The 17,402-nt window shown below is 40.7% G+C and overlaps 1 protein-coding gene across 3 annotated transcripts; it reads right to left on the reverse strand.

Annotated features, from left to right (window-relative positions):
• exoc3l4 (exocyst complex component 3-like 4) lies at nucleotides 1-16,970 on the reverse strand. Of its 3 annotated transcripts, XM_046367036.1 has the most exons (15): nucleotides 16,782-16,970; nucleotides 16,452-16,494; nucleotides 15,234-15,605; nucleotides 14,584-14,706; nucleotides 14,190-14,405; nucleotides 13,354-13,987; nucleotides 11,576-11,693; nucleotides 11,290-11,418; nucleotides 11,032-11,132; nucleotides 10,790-10,888; nucleotides 4,478-4,601; nucleotides 4,064-4,186; nucleotides 2,028-2,180; nucleotides 1,659-1,780; nucleotides 1-963 (listed from the first exon to the last, which is right to left on the reverse strand). In XM_046367036.1, the coding sequence occupies exons 3-15, from the start codon at nucleotides 15,556-15,558 to the stop codon at nucleotides 735-737; spliced, it is 2,496 nt and encodes an 831-aa protein (XP_046222992.1). In that variant the 5' UTR covers nucleotides 15,559-15,605; nucleotides 16,452-16,494; nucleotides 16,782-16,970; the 3' UTR covers nucleotides 1-734. The 3 variants fall into 3 exon arrangements, with proteins under 3 accessions (XP_046222992.1, XP_046222993.1, XP_046222991.1); XM_046367037.1 differs by lacking the exon at nucleotides 16,452-16,494 and having other exon boundaries at nucleotides 15,234-15,600; XM_046367035.1 differs by lacking the exon at nucleotides 16,452-16,494.
• Nucleotides 16,971-17,402: the final 432 nt, after the last annotated feature.

Here is a 17,402-nt window from a genome sequence, read left to right on the forward strand (position 1 = left end):
TGGAGACGAGACATTTAATGAAAACACAGACATGAAACAGAACACGGACAGCGTCTGGACAGGGGAAACGTAAACGACAATAATGCTGACACGGGGAACGAACGGAAGAACAGACCGATATAGATGGGGCAATCAACAAGGTGAAGGAGTCCAGTCCTGTCAAAGTGTCCAAAAATAATTAGAGGGGAACAAAAACTCTCACTTCCCTAACAACGGGAGAAACTTGTATTCGTTTGTGGTTTAGTGACATTATCAGATGTGATATTTTGAAACCTTGTTCTGACCACAAAACAACAGGACCGTGGACTGTGGGACTTTCTAAGGGAGTCTTTTCCATGTTGACAAGTAATATGCAGCGACACATTTGAATAGCTTGAAAATAGGTAAATCAATGGTACGGTTCATTCAACACTGAACATACATTTTGAGCCCTACCATGGAGTTCATTTAGCATCAGCTTTCTTTTGCAACAAAAGTGGGCTAAAGTGACTATATATATATTTTTTAAAGAAGGCTTAATCAATGAGGTGTCTTAAATAACCTCTGACTGCATGAACAAGATTTACCAGGTAAAGGTCCATTCACATTTAAATAATCATTAGACTGTTTGCTTTTTGCGTAGTGATCATACTGGTAATCATACAGTATGTCCTTTATAAGCCTCCTCAGGCCTTCTCAGACAGCTTGGTTAGGTTACCATCTCTGTGGTAGGCTTCTGTATCTAGGCCTGTAGATTAGCTGTCTGGGAGAAGAGAGGAGAGGCAGGAGAAAGGCATATTAGCCAGACAGTTTGTATTGGCGATGGTGACCTGCATATCAATGAAGAGGCCTCTTTTTTTATCTCCAGTGTTCCCTGCAGTTCCTAGTTTCTTCTTCAGCTCAGTGAGACACTGCAGGATTACCCGCTTCTCCCTGCCCCGCACCAAGCCCCTGAAGTACAGCACGGCCGATAGGTGCTTCTTACTGCAGACAGAGGGGAGAGAGGGTACAGAATATCACTCTTGGAGAATCAGCAGGAGAAATGAACCGTCAAATGTTTTGTGAAATTAATTGGTCTAAAATGACATCTCAACACCCAGAACCAAATCAGATAGCTACTCAATTTTGTTAATGGGGCTGTCATGACAAATAATAATATATATATATATATTTTTTAAGATAACATTTTTTTTAAATAAATAAAAATAATAATAATCTGTCAATCTTGATTTGGAGAAGTTAACTAGAGTTCAAATAAAAAATCAAATTAAATGGTTCACAAAAACCCAGACCAGGGAAATTGCCTGGGAAAGAACAGCACTTAAAGCCCTATTCCGAGAAACCTGGCGCAAGTGTTCACACCTCATCGGGGGTCTCCCACCTCTGTCTCTATCTCTCCCGGCTGGTCCTACCCCTCCTACATCCTGCTGTTGAGAATCAACACGGCTCTCTGTCATATTTGGAGCAGCACTATCTGGCTCTCAATCGGTCAGTGCCTAGTCAACACCCTTCCCCTGTCTGATGAACACTGCTGTCTTCATCTTCCACTGCTGTTCTTCTCAGTGCCATAACAGTCAGAGTAGAATTCATATGATGTGTTTTTACTCTGATTATATTTTGTTAAAAAAAATCACAAATCAACAGTTACAAAATGTGTCCACAGGAAGATGCAGGATTACCTGATGTCTGGGTAGTCCGCTACTAAATGTTTCAGGTGGTTCTTGATGTCTCTCTTGTTCTTTTCCCCAATTATATTACTCAGGTGGTCTCCTACTGGGTGGAGCCAGTCATGGGTTGTCTTCTACAAGAGGAAATTATTATGAGTGTGTCTACTAGTCATGAATGGTAATAACACATGTCATTTGTTTATGACAGCACTGAATATTCAAAGTAGCATTCCTCAAAGCACAAAGGCATAGCGCTGAGCCAAATTTATGTACTGTAGTATTTACAATTTTAGACAATGTTGAATGAACATGAAAAGTACAATTTGTGTGGATGTAAATTGGCCAAAATTCAGTTTGTAGTTCAGGATTAAGAAGTGTTACCATTTCCTCAAACAAATCATTGAGTTCATCCCACTGCACCCTCATCTTGGTGGCTGCTTTGTAATGCTTCCTGTTCTTACAGGAGTAGTTGTTTTTCATCAGCTGGGAGACATACTCTTTCACCACATAGTAGTGCAAGCTGCTCACAAACATCTGATGCAGAGGAACACAGGTCAGGCACAGTGGAGGCCAGAGAAAGGGATTACAAATAGACATGAAAGTCTTCTGTTTATTCTTTCGCTTTCAAGTGACTGCCATGACTAATCATCTGAGTGACACCCATCCTCCCTCTCTTTTCCTGCCATTTACTCCTATTGCCACAACAACTCAAATAATGTTCCATTCTATGTATGACCAAGCTCCAGTATGGTAAGGCCAGCAAATTATCGGGTCTTTTCCAGTAACTCCAACTTCCTATGGATCATCAGGGGCATGATTTCCTTCGCTTCCTTGAGTGTACAGTACCGGTCAAATGTTTGGACACATCCTACTCATTCAAGGGTTTTTCTTTATTTTTTACTATTTTCTACATTGTAGAATAATATTGAAGACATCAAAACTATGAAATAACACATATGGAATCATTTAGTAATAAAAAAAGTGTTAAACAAATCCAAATATATTTTATATTTGAGATTCTTCAAAGTAGCTACCCTTTGCCTTGATGACAGCATTGCACACTCTTGGCATTCTCTCAACCAGCTTCACCTGCAATGCTTTTCCAACAGTCTTGAAGGAGTTTTCACATATGCTGAGCATTTATTGGCTGTTTATCCTTCACTCTGCGGTCCAACTCATCCCAAACCAACTCAATTGGGTTGAGGTCGGGTGAATGTTGAGGCCAGGTCATCTGATGCAGGACTCCATCACTCTCCTTCTTGGTCAAATAGCCCTTACACAGCCTGGAAGTGTGTTGGGTCATTGTCCTGTTGAAAAACAAATGATAGTCCCACAAAGCACAAACCAGATGGGATGGTGTATCGCTGCAGTATGCTGTGATGGCCATGCTGGTTAAGTGTGCCTTGAATTCTAAATAAATCACAGACAGTGTCACCAGCAAAGCACTGCCACACCATCACACCTCCTCCATGTTTAACGGTGGGAACCACACATGTGGAGATCATCCGTTCACCTACTCTGATTCCTACCAAGACGCGGTGGTTGGAACCAAAAATCTCAAATTTGAACTCATCAGACCAAAGGACAGATTTCCACCGGTCTAATGTCCATTGCTCGTGTTTCTTGGCCCAAGCAAGTCTCTTCTTATTGGTGTCCTTTAGTAGTGGTTTCTTTGCAGCAATTTGACCATGAAGGCCTGATTCATGCAGTCTCCGCTTAACAGTTGATGTTGAGATGTGTCTGCTACTTAAACTCTGTGAAACATTTATTTGGGCTGCAATTTCTGAGGCTGGTAACTCTAATGAACTTATCCTCTGCAGCAGAGGTAACTCTGGGTCTTTTGCGACTGCACTTGAAGAAACTTTCAACGTTCTTGAAATTGTCCGTATTGATTGACCTTCATGTCTTAAAGTAATGATGAACTATCATTTCTCTTTGCTTATTTGAGCTGTTCTTGTCACAATATGGACTTGGTCTTTTACCAAATAGGGCTATCTTCTGTATACCACCCTTACTTTGTTACAACACAGCTGATTGGCTCAAACGCATTAAGAAGGAAAGAAATTCCACAAATGAACTTTTAACAAGGCACACCTGTAAATTGAACTGCATTCCAGGTGACTACCTCATGAAGCTGGTTGAGAGAATGCCAAGAGTGTGCAAAACTATTATCAAGGCAATGGCTGGCTACTTTGAAGAGTCTCAAATATAACATATATTTTTATTTGTTTAACACTTTTTTGGTTGCTACATGATTCCATGTGTTATTTCATAGTTTTGATGTCTTCACTATTCTACAATGTAGAAAATAGGGGAAAAAAGAAAAACCTTTGAATGAGTAGGTGTTCTAAAACTTTTGACTGGTATAGTATATCCTGCATTTAAAACAATATGAACAGCACTTACCCATTACTTACCTGTACATATGGATGTCTCATTTGTGAACAGCGCTGGGACAGCTTCTCTGTCCTGCTCAACAGCTGTTGGAAGTCCTCATCTGTGGAGAGCCACTTCCTCGTCATCATTCTCCTGAGGTAAGGCTGGAAAAAGCAACAGACACATATTAACCCATCTATTCACTCACTAATTTGTTCATTCATTAATTTATTTGTTTGTTCACCCATCCATAACATTGACAGCAGGAGCGATTGAGAGAAAGCCTTTACAGAAATGTGTGCAAAGAAATCAGTAGACTACCAAACTAAGTAACTTCCAGGTCACCCGAGACAAGTAGGAAATATGTCAATCACCTTAACACACTGCTCAACATAGGGGCATTTGTAGAATGAGGACAAGACCAAAGGTCAATCAAACTTCTCCCCCTCACGTACCCTGACATCATTCTTAAACTGGTCCTCCAGGCCCTGGACCAGTCTATGGACCAAGCCATCCACCTCTCTGCTGAGATGGTCCACCTGTGTCGGGCAGCACTCCCTATAACCTTCCATGTGCTCCCTGGAGGAAGAGAAAAGAGGTAATGTAAATGTAAAACAGGTCTGAGATTAGGTCAGGTTATCATGCATACACACCTATGCGACAGAGTTTCTAAACCCAGAGGCACCACATTGCGAGACTTCCCGAACGATTGCGAAACAGACCACGGGAAGGGTTTCAACAGGGGTTGTAAGCAATGTTCACTTCATTTTTGGGGGGCACTGAGCAAATTTAATCTCTGCTGAGTGCAAACTTGAAGATTCTGTGCAAATTCCAGTGTGCGTTTACTGTGAACCCCGAGGCTGTACCCGCTTTAAATTAGTTTCAGACAGTAGTCAATTGGCCTACTGTGGATGATCATAATGTAGGCCTACAAGAGTGGCCTACCATCAAAAGCAATGGAGTAAATGCATCCCATAACATGGAAATAGCTGTTCTATCATTCAGCCTACAGTAGCAGCCAATGTGTGGTGTTCAATGTAGGCTTACATTCCATGAGACTTTTGAAATAAACATGCAGGGCTTGACATTAACCTGTTCATCCACTTGTCCTTTGAAAATTAGGTGATGTTTGATGCTAGAATCCACTTTACAAAATAAAATGCATTATTTTTACCATACCATTATTACCGAGAATCAGACAAATTATGCTACCCTCTGCCTAATGGCTACTTAGCTTATTGAAGCCTGTCTCAAAGTACATCTTGACCTGACTCGCTTTTCAAAGATGTCTAGAAATGTAAACGTTTTGTGCTCTTGTTAGAAGCAATCACTCCCCCATTGCTGACTACAAATGATCTATAACTGGGCTAATAACTCACTAACTAGCAAAGAATATGTACACATGTGCACACGTGGCTACATACTAATATTGCGTTGATTCAATCACAATTCCCACAGAAAAAGGGAAACGTTGATTGTGTAAACTAAGGGGGAAATTCTAGAAAGTTGAGTAAAGTTCAATCTCGAGCTTCTCTGCACAGGCTGATATTTCTTCTTGCGAGGTAGTCCCGGGGGAGCTGCGCGCCTGAGCACGTGCGCAGTTTAGATGGAACATTGGTTGTAAGAATGTTAACAATTTCTGATGTTTTGCTTGTGTAACTACAGTTGAAGTCGGAAGTTTACATACACCTTAGCTAAATACATTTAAACTCAGATTTTCACAATTACTGACATTTAATCCTAGTAATAATTCCCTGTCAATTAGGATCACCACTTTATTTTAAGAATGGGAAATGTCAGAATAATAGTAGAGAGAATGATTTATTTCAGCTTGTATTTCTTTCATCACATTCCCAGTGGGTCAGAAGTTTACATACACTCAATTAGTATTTGGTAGCATTGCCTTTAAATTGTTTAACTTGGGACAAACGTTGCGGGTAGCCTTCCACAAGCTTCCCACAATAAGTTGGGTGAATTTTGGCCCATTCCTCCTGACAGAGCTGGTGTAACTGAGTCAGGTTTGTAGGCCTCCTTGCTCACACATGCTTTTTCAGTTCTGCCCAACACTTTTCTATAGTTTGAGGTCAGGGCTTTGTGATGGCCACTCCAATACCTTGACTTTGTTGTCCTTAAGCCATTTTGCCACAACTTTGGAAGTATTCTTGGGGTCATTGTCCATTTAGAAGACCCATTTGTGGCCAAGCTTTAACTTCCTGACTGATGTCTTGAGATGTTGCTTCAATATATCCACATAATTTTTTCACCTCATGATGCCATCTATTTTGTGAAGTGCACCAGGCCCTCCTGCAGAAAAGCACCCCCACAACATGATGCTGCCAACCCCGTGCTTCACTGTTGTGATGGTGTTCTTTGGCTTGCAAGCATCCCACTTTTTCATCCAAACATAACGATGGTCATTATGGCCAAACAGTTCTACTCTTGTTTCATCAGACAAGAGGACATTTCTCCAAAAAGTACGATCTTTGTCCCCATGTGCAGTTGCAAACTGTAGTCTGGCTTTTTTTATGGCGGTTTTGGAGCAGTGTCTTCTTCCTTGCTGAGCAGCCTTTCAGGTTATGTCGATATAGAACTAGTTTTACTGTGGATATAGATACTTTTGTACCGGTTTTCTCCAGCATTTTCACAAGGTCCTTTGCTGTTGTTCTGGGATTGATTTGCACTTTTCGCACCAAAGTACGTTCATAACTCAGAGACAGAACACGTCTCCTTCCTGAGCGGTATGACGGCTGCGTGGGCCCATGGTGTTTATACTTGTGTACTATTGTTTGTACAGATGAACGTGGTAGCTTCAGGCATTTGGAAATTGCTCCCAAGGATGAACCAGACTTGTGGAGGTCTTGGCTGATTTCTTTTGATTTTCCCATGATGTCAAGCAAATAGGCACTGAGTTTGAAGTTAGGCTTTGAAATACATCCAAAGGTACACCTCCAATTGACTCAAATGATGTCAATTAGCCTATCAGAAGCTTCTAAAGCCATGACATCATTTTCTGGAATTTTCCAAGCTGTTTAAAGGCACAGTCAACTTAGTGTATGAAAACTTCTGACCCACTGAAATTGTGATACAATGAAATATAGGTGAAATAATCTGTCTGTAAACAATTGTTGGAAAAATTACCTGTGTCATGCACAAAGTAGATGTCCCAACCGACTTGCCAAACTATAGTTTGTTAACAAGAAATTTGTGGAGTGGTTGAAAAACGAGTTTTAATGACTCCAACCTAAGTGTTTGTAAAATTCTGACTTCAACTGTATGTGATTTTTGTATTTTTAAATAAGGACAAATAGTATAAAGTTATATCTGACCATCATTATTTTGAGTCTCCTGTCTCCTTGAATATGAATACCTAAATCTGCAGGAGCATTTTTTTTTACTGACAGAGACATGCTGTTGCTTGTTTCAGTGAAATTACAAGCTCTTTGAATATGGAGAGAGGGGGACATTCTATTTTTAGAGCTTGAACTACTCAGGCAATTCTCTTACACTAGCACAGTTTCCCGGAAACCACATGGTGTTTCTCTCTTTAGACAGGCACTGCAATACTCCAGAGATGCCTGTTGACTGGAAACAGCTTCCCAGCTAGCACATTTGGTTCCTTGGAAGTTGTGGGAACGTACGTTTTTGGTTTCCCATTGGTTCTGGAAACGAAGCCAAGCATTTCTTGACCAGTAGAACTGAAGATTTTTTTTTTTGAGAATGTAATGTACATTTTTTGTTGCAGGGTGGTTTTGAGAACGTTTTTACTATGGTTCCCTGAATGTTTTTCTGGGAGATTTAATTATTTTTTTAGTTATTTAGAGTTTTTTTAATAACTTCCTTAACTTTTATTGAATGTTTCAATAAGACATTTAAGAACACTGCTAGCTTCGTTTGGGTTAACTGTTTTGAACTCCAAGCACATATAGGACCCATGGAAATAAATTTTCTTAGGCATTAATCATGCAAACACATTTATTTTCATTGTGGGACAGTGTCATTGATCTTCTGTTCTCTATCCATTGAATTAGTCTACAGCACCAACAGGATGAGGCTACCAAGCTTTGTTTTGTTTTTTAACTCATACAAATCTGTTAATTTGAATCTATTCAAACAGATCCCATATCAAAGGAAACAAGTACTTATTAAGATCAGACATGGCCAATTAGTCGGCTCGGCCAAGACACTTGAACACACTTAACAAGATAAAGGATAGAGAGTTTTGTTGACGCTGAGAACGGATATGTATGTTTTTCAATTGTTTTACAATAACATTTACTACAGTTAATGTTTTGTGTTTTTTTTTATAGACTGTTTTCTTAAATGTTACTTTAAATAGTACCATGAGGAAACCTGGTGGAAACATTATGCTGAAGTATTGAAATTCCCACAGGAGAACGCTGTTTCTTAACGTTCTCTGAACTATTTGAGAACATTCCCAATGTCAAACCAGTTGGAGAATGTTCCGAAAACATTACCAAAATGTTTCTTAAATAAAATCATGTTTGGATGTTTCTGTCAAAGTAATGAAATAGCAGGTAAATAATGTTATTTTGCCAAGTTTCTTAAATGTGCTGAGAAGTTTCCAAAGCCAAGCAACTATCCTGTACCATTTCCAGAATATTGTGGGAAGTTTTATATAAAATCAAATCTAATTTTATTGGTCACATACACATGTTTAGCAGATTTTATTGCGGGTGTATCGAAATAATTTGGTTTCTAGCTCCAACAGTGCAGTAGTATTAAACAAGTAATATCTAACAATTTCACAACAATACACACAAATCTAAAGGAATGGCATTAAGAAAATATAAATATTTGGACGAGCAATGATGGAGCAGCATAGACTAAAATACAGTAGAATAGAATACAGTGGGGCAAAAAAGTATTTAGTTAGCCACCAATTGTGCAAGTTCTCCCACTTAAAAAGATGAGAGAGGCCTGTAATTTTCATCATAGGTACACTTCAACTATGACAGACAAAATGAGGGAAAAAATCCAGACAAATCACATTGTACGATTTTTTATGAATTTATTTGCAAATTATGGTGGAAAATAAGCATCGTCTGTGGATCTATTGGGGTGGTAAGAAAATTGAAGTGAGTCTAGGTTGTCAGGTAATGTAGAGGTGATATGATCCTTGACTAGTCTCTCAAAGCACTTCATGATGACAGAAGTGAGTGCTACAGGGTGATGGTCATTTAGTTCAGTTACTTTCTCTTTCTTGGGAACAGGAACAATGGTGGACATCTTGAAGCATGTGGGGACAGTAGACTGTGATAGGGAAAGATTGAATGTCCGTAAACACTCCAGCCAACTGGTCTGCGCATGCTCTGAGGATGCGGCTAGGGATGCCGTCTGGGCAGTCAGCCTTGTTAGGGTTAACATACTTAAATGTCTTACTCACGTCGGCCACAGAGAAGGAGAGTCCACAGTCCTAGGTAGCTGGTCGCGTCAGTGGCACCGTGTCATCCTCAAAGCGAGCGAAAAAGGTGTTTAGCTTATCCGGAAGCAAGACGTCGGTATCAGCGACGTGGCTGGTTTTCCCTCTGTAGTCCGTGATTGTTTGTAGATCCTGCCACATACGTCTCGTGTCTGAGCCTTTGAATTGAGACTTCACTTTGTCTCTGTACTGATGTTTTTCCTGTTTGATTGTCTTACGGAGGGAATAACTACACTGTTTGTATTCAGCTATATTCCCAGTCACCTTGCCATGGTTAAATGCGGTGGTTTGCGTAAATGTATTTATTTTATTTAACCTTTATTTAACTAGGCAAGACACTTAAGAACAAATTCGTATTTACAATGACGGCCTACACTGGCCAAACCCGGACGATGCTGGGCCAATTGTGCGCCACCCTATGGGACTCCCAATCATGGCTGGTTGTGATACAGCCTGGATTCGAACCAGGGTTTGCGAATGCTACCATCTATCCATGGTTTCTGGTTTGGGTAGGTTTTAATATTCACCGTAGGTAGAACATCTCCTATACATTTCCTGATAAACTCAGTTACTGTATCCGTTTATTCATCAATATTATTCTCAGAGGCTACCCGGAACATATCCCAGTCCGCGTAATCAAAACAATCTTGAAGCATGGAAACACATGGTTCTGAGAATGTTATGTGCTAGCTGGGTTTGGTCTTCAATAGTTTCACTGTAATTTATACAGTAATATGATATAGTGTGTCACTGTGCCTGCATGTTAGTGTGTTTGCGTATGTTTGTAAGATAGATAAGATGCATATTTAATCATAATTCAACATTTATTGGTGTGTGTTTTTTAAATGTTTATCTTGAACAGAATCTTGCAGGCTGGCTAAATGATCTAGTATGGGTTCCAGGAAATGCATGTGAAATAAATAGTAATTTCCCAGTCCCAGTTTTCCATCCCACTACTGTTAAATATCAGATCAGACTGAGTGAAGTTAAGCATTTAGGTCAAAGTTTGACATTATGCCACTAAAATACGGTTGCTCAAGTCCAAACAAAAAAGTGCATCAAATTACTGAGATACAATAATTAGTTTAATGCTGAGACTTTGTCTTTTGAGCCAAGACTTCTGTTCTCAGGTCAATCTTTTAGACTGCGGCCTTATTTTTTTATTTATTCACACCATCCTTTGGTAAATGTACCCCAAAGTGTCTGAAAAGCTGAACTGACTGTCTATCAACTGTTGTCTAGGACATTCCCGTCTACAGTGTGTTGAGGGCAGAGGAAAGGGGGAGGGTTGTTGAACAGGTGTAGTGAAGAGAGGAATCTGACTTACTTAAGAGCTTTAAAGCTGTTGATGTAGGTTATCTGATAGTCAGCCCAAAGTGAAGGGTTTTCCATACTGTTACAGCAGTACCTAAATTCATTCTCAAATCTATGGACATGTAGAGAGAGTGAAGGAGAGATAATGTCATGGAGTTATTAACAAGCAAAGGACAAGGTCCAGTTTTATGTTCCAGTGAATAATGGTTAGGATAGAGATAGAAAGAACAGACTCTGGACTGTTGCAGAACATACTGCTTGGGAAACTGCTGTAACTCTTCTAGGCAGGAACAGACTACTCCCATCTCCAGGTCTGCATCAATCCTCTTGGAGTTTACAGCATTGCTCTTAACTTTCTACACAGAGAACAACACCAGTTTCAAGTCCAGATTTACAGATTTATAGTAGCCTTAGTAGCCTGCCGCTATAATTAAAATGTAACTAAGTAGGCAATGTTGCCCTCAAATGGTGATATGATGCAATTGCATTTATAAAATCATGACAAAACAATACCGTCCAGATATCCATGTGTATGTCAGAGTTAAAGAAGTGTTCATCATCAGTCGCTGGTGCCTGTTTCTTTATCCACATGTCCTCATTTTCAAGCTCTAATATTTTATCCAGTGAAGCTCTCATTTCCTCCTGGAAAATACATGGAAAGCAAAAGAATAAAGGCTAAAGGACTAGAAGAGTTTAAAAAAACATTATTTTATTCTCATCAGTGTGGTACCTGCATTCAACCTGAATTCTTCCTAAATATCTATCCATCTGTCTCTTAGTGGAGTGTTCAATCCCTCACCTTTGCCCGCATGCAGTATTTCCCCTTGAGCTGGTCCAGGAAACCCTCCTCCAGGGAGAGGCCTATGTTCTCAGCTTCCATCTCTGGTCTCAATGAAGGACTACTCATTATCTTCTCACTGTTCAACAGGGATGGTGTCTCTCAGATACAATACTATTATCTTCTCACTGTTCAACAGGGATGGTGTCTCTCAGATACAATACTATTATCTTCTCACTGTTCAACAGGGATGTTGTCTCTCAGATACAATAATACTCATCATTTTGAGTCAAGAAGTGTGTGTGTGTGTGTATATATATATACAGTGCCTTGCGAAAGTATTCGGCCCCCTTGAACTTTGCGACCTTTTGCCACATTTCAGGCTTCAAACATAAAGATATAAAACTGTATTTTTTTGTGAAGAATCAACAACAATTGGGACACAATCATGAAGTGGAACGACATTTATTGGATATTTCAAACTTTTTTAACACTTCAAAAACTGAAAAGTTGGGCGTGCAAAATTATTCAGCCCCTGTACTTTCAGTGCAGCAAACTCTCTCCAGAAGTTCAGTGAGGATCTCTGAATGATCCAATGTTGACCTAAATGACTAATGATGATAAATACAATCCACCTGTGTGTAATCAAGTCTCTGTATAAATGCACCTGCACTGTGATAGTCTCAGAGGTCCGTTAAAAGGCCCATGATCACTCTGGATGAACTGCAGAGATCTACAGCTGAGGTGGGAGACTCTGTCCATAGGACAACAATCAGTTGTATATTGCACAAATCTGGCCTTTATGGAAGAGTGGCAAGAAGAAAGCCATTTCTTAAAGATATCCATAAAAAGTGTTGTTTAAAGTTTGCCACAAGCCACCTGGGAGACACACCAAACATGTGGAAGAAGGTGCTCTGGTCAGATGAAACCAAAATGGAACTTTTTGGCAACAATGCAAAACGTTATGTTTGGCGTAAAAGCAACACAGCTCATCACCCTGAACACACCATCCCCACTGTCAAACATGGTGGTGGCAGCATCATGGTTTGGGCCTGCTTTTCTTCAGCAGGGACAGGGAAGATGGTTAAAATTGATGGAAGATGGATAGAGCCAAATACAGGACCATTCTGGAAGAAAACCTGATGGAGTCTGCAAAAGACCTGAGACTGGGATGGAGATTTGTCTTCCAACAAGACAATGATCCAAAACATAAAGCAAAATCTACAATGGAATGGTTCAAAAATAAACATATCCAGGTGTTAGAATGGCCAAGTCAATGTCCAGACCTGAATCCAATCGAGAATCTGTGGAAAGAACTGAAAACTGCTGTTCACAAATGCTCTCCATCCAAACTCACTGAGCTCGAGCTGTTTTGCAAGGAGGAATGGGAAAAAAATTCAGTCTCTCGATGTGCAAAACTGATAGAGACATACCCCAAGCGACTTACAGCTGTAATCGCAGCAAAAGGTGGCGCTACAAAGTATTAACTTAAGGGGGCTGAATAATTTTGCACGCCCAATTTTTCAGTTTTTGATTTGTTAAAAAAGTTTGAAATATCCAATAAATGTCGTTCCACTTCATGATTGTGTCCCACTTGTTGTTGATTCTTCACAAAAAAATACAGTTTTATACCTTTTTGTTTGAAGCCTGAAATGTGGCAAAAGGTCGCAAAGTTCAAGGGGGCCGAATACTTTCGCAAGGCACTGTATATATATATATATATATATATATATACACACATACATATATATACGCACACACACTTCTTACTCAAGACAATGACTTTAAGTCTTCCTCACCTCTCATAGTGATTGATGATCCAGTCCAGCAGGTTGTAGTAGTCCTTCAGATCTGTCACCTGCTGCTGAAGCCTCTTCAGGTGCTGGCTGACAGCACCATGGTAACAGCTCACATAGGTGCTGAACACATCGAAGCTGGGTGGGTAAGAGCCTTGCAGCTCTCCCTTCACCTTCTTCAAGTCCTCCACGATGGCCTTGCCCAGCATACCCAGGTGGATAGCCAGCCAGGAGGCATTCTGCTCGGGCCTGTCCAAGTGAACACTCTTCAGCGTGGCCTGTACACCCTCGCTCACAGCCTCTCTCCAGGCCCTCCGCCAACCCCCAGGCCCAACCACGCCCCCGACCCCAGGCTCTGCCTCCCTCTTCTCCTCCTCCTGGATGACATGGGCCACATGCACCAAGAGATCCTTGTTGCGAGAGGGAAAGGAGTTGGAGTCCCGCACTATTTCCTTCACCTTGTCCAGCAGGGCATTGTAAAGGAGCCTCAGGTCCTTCTCCTTCTTGGCCAGCTCCATAGTGGAGGCCTCCTCCGTGCACTCCTCCCTCTCCCGCTGGAACTCCTGGCACATGGAGAGGAGGTTCAGATAGGCCTCCTCCAGCACCTCCATCCCAATCAGCTTATTGATCTGCATCACTGGAGTGTAAGGGCAAACAGAGTAAAGGCCTTAATGCATAGAAGCTTATGCTGTTATACCTAATACACACATACTGCACAGACACAGACACAACCATAGTGATTTACATCAAAAGTAATATATTTTGTGATATCTACTGCTAAAAAAAAAATGGACAAGAGGATGAGGGAGAGACAAAGACAGAGAGAGAACGAAACTCACCTGAGAGGGGTGTGAGGGGTATCTCTGGGAGTACGTATGACTCTTTTATCTCTACCCTCTCCTTCTCCCTCTCTCTCTTCTCATCCACAGTGATCTCAGTGACAGGCTGGAGCTGCTCTTGTTTGAGGGCCTTGTCTTTCTTATTTCCCACAAGTCGCAAACTCCGTCGGATGGAAGCCCCCTTCTTTAGAAGAGAGTCCCCAATTGCAGATGGGTCTATAGATGGACAATACAGATTACAGATTACGAAGACCTTACAAAGACTCAGAATATCCCAACGAGCTCTCTAGAATTCTCTCAGTAAATTATATGTATTTGTGCTTGTCTTTGAACAGTATTTATTGTCAACCATTGATTGAACAAGCTCTGGTTGGTTGGGTAAACAGTGGTGTACCTGAGCGTGTTCTGGTGTGCTTTTTCTGGAGTGAATCTTCTGCACTCTCTCCTCCCTCCTTCCTCTGGAAGGACCCACCTAGACCCTTCAGGGGAGAGGCCATAGGAGACCCAGCACTCAAACCTGAGCAAGATAAAGTTGCTGATCTCTATGACATTGAATAATGCTAGTAATTAAACTACTTTACTGTGTAATAGTTGGTGTGCTGACCGTACACACACAATCACATGGACAGTCGCACAGCCACACAAACGCATACGCACACACAGAATAAGTCAGACAACCTTGACAACTAGTTAAGCAGCATCTGTCAGATTCGTCATAAAAACAATCTGTGTTATTGTACAAAGGTTAATTATGTTAGTGTATATTCTGCTTGGTTGGCAGCTGTTTCCGAGTTTAGTATAAACTTCATTAAGATAGGAATGTCAGTAATTGAGTAATGATGAAAGCCCCCTGCTCAGACTGGCTCATGTCCAGCTGAAATTCCCAATACAGTGCATAAGAGAGTCCTTCCTGCCATTTCTACTGTCATTCTGTGTCTCCTGAGACGTACTCTTCCCATGACCTTGAGAAGCCATTTCTTGACTCAAGAGCATATTTCATAACTCACTTAATTAGACAGAGGGACAAATCTGAAGACAACTTACATGGTGAGGGAGGGGGTGGCAGCTGATGGGTTGGAGAGGTCACTTCAGGGTCAATACTGTGTCCCCCCTGTTCTGAATTGGATTTGTCCTTTGACTCTTTGCTGTTTGAGGCCAGATGACTCCTCTCTCCAACCCGCTTGATGCTCTCCCTGAATTGCTTCATCATCCCCAGTTTCTTCTCCTTCACTGGGCTGTCAGGTTGTGTCTTCACGTTCCTCTCCATGGTGGATTTGAGGGAGGATCTGTCCCCCTCTAGACACTGAGCTTCATTCACCTCCATGTCCCCAGGTTCCCCAATCTCTGCCATCTGATCTCTGCTTAGCATCGAATGTCCCTTGTTTCAGGCAAGGAGTTGTCTGAAACCAACCTGACCTGGCAAAGTACATCAAGTTAAAAAATAAGGGTAGCATTCCTATATGCATAAGAATCATATTATGGCTACATTGTGTATAACCTGTAATTACCATGAGTCACTGATAAGAATAGATTTTCCAATTCTGACATGAATGTGTAAGAGAGGTACAGATGTAGGATCTTAATTTGATCACCCTGTTGCAGGAGAACTTTCCTGCAATGCAGAAAATATCAATATTTGAGTTTTAAAAGGTTTCTGAAGTTTGTAATTTCCACTTTGACATTTCAGACTTAATTTTTCCTTACAAAAATGATAATTTAATTATAATCCAGATAATAAATCACATTTCCTGTACCTGCAGGATTATTTTCCTGCTGTAGCAAACTGGTTAAAATTAAGTTCCTACATCTGTAACCTGAGAATCAAAACCTAAAAAACAACCCATACCCTGTGAGAGGGACTAGCTTTTGGGGCCAGTGGCTGTTTGGTTTTGAAGGACTGAGTACAGACAACCAGGGTTGGATTACAGTTTGTTTACACTAAAATACCATTGTTATTGGTATGCACTGGTCCGAGGACCTATAACAGAAACAGGAAGGTACTGTCCAGAGGAAGAAGTATCTGACAGACAGTGTGACAAAGAACAGTCAAATGAGGGCAAAGAACAGTCAAATGAGGCAGCAGGCAATGGTTAATTAGTAAAACACATGAAGGCCTACTCCCTCTCTATTGATTTCTTTAGACACGTGTAAAATGTCTGTATAAAATGATTTTGTAATGGTAATCATTGAATATTTTCTCTACCACCTAATTGATTTGGCTTTTGAATATTCTTAACAAACTAATGAATAAAACAAACGTACATTTTCCCGAGAGAGCCTATTTGCAGTAACATGCTCAAATTGCCTGTATTTAAAAAAAGAGAAGTTAACTTTATCTATTGAACTATGTCTCTGCTTAGCCCTATACATCACCATTTTTAGAGCAATACATAGCACGCAGAGGCTAAACAGTTCAATTGCGTGACAAATGCACCATGATGCATGAAGCCCAGTCTGTAAAAAACAATCTGCCATAGCATAATCCTCTACTCTTATTTTAGACATATAGACAGACACATTTAGTTTACAAGAATATACCCTTTCACAATTCAAAAAACACCACAAGAGTTCAGGTAATATAGCCTCACTCACCTGAGCAACTCTACTGTCTGGAGCAGTGAGTGAGTAGCCTACCAGACCAGGGGTTTTCACATGGGTTTACAGCTGTTTTCATGTTCACCTCGCCAGGTATCTTAGAGAGCAGTCATGTGGTCACGAGACAACCTGCGCGAAGTTGGAAGTTGAGACGACTGCAAGAAACATGACAAATAAAATCCCCTTTAGGCCGCATGCCAAGCAGCATGAGAGAAGCAAAAATCACCATGTGACTCAGAGACTCGAGCGGTTTATTGTTAGAAAATAAGTTAATCATTACACTGTATTTGTTGGTGTAAAATATTTGTTGTAGGCCTACGTCCATGGCAAATGAAATGACACCGATGATGATAAACCGGACTGCACTATTTTCAGTCATAGTTTCGAGACATTTCAACGTCTACACTACGCAAAATAGGCGACAGGTCTATCTCTAAATAGTAAAACAATGCTTAGAAAAGAGAACTAGCCAAGCAATATTCGCCTGTCATTCCTGTTGCTTGTCACTGGAGGGCGACTGTAGACAATATTTAGACAACTTCCACAATGACCACATGTCAATTAGGCCTACTTGTACTGTAAACTGGAAATTACAGTATATATGGAATCACTTGTTGC

Source organism: Oncorhynchus gorbuscha, linkage group LG10 (assembly GCF_021184085.1).
Source record: "Oncorhynchus gorbuscha isolate QuinsamMale2020 ecotype Even-year linkage group LG10, OgorEven_v1.0, whole genome shotgun sequence".
Lineage (NCBI taxonomy): Eukaryota > Metazoa > Chordata > Actinopteri > Salmoniformes > Salmonidae > Oncorhynchus > Oncorhynchus gorbuscha.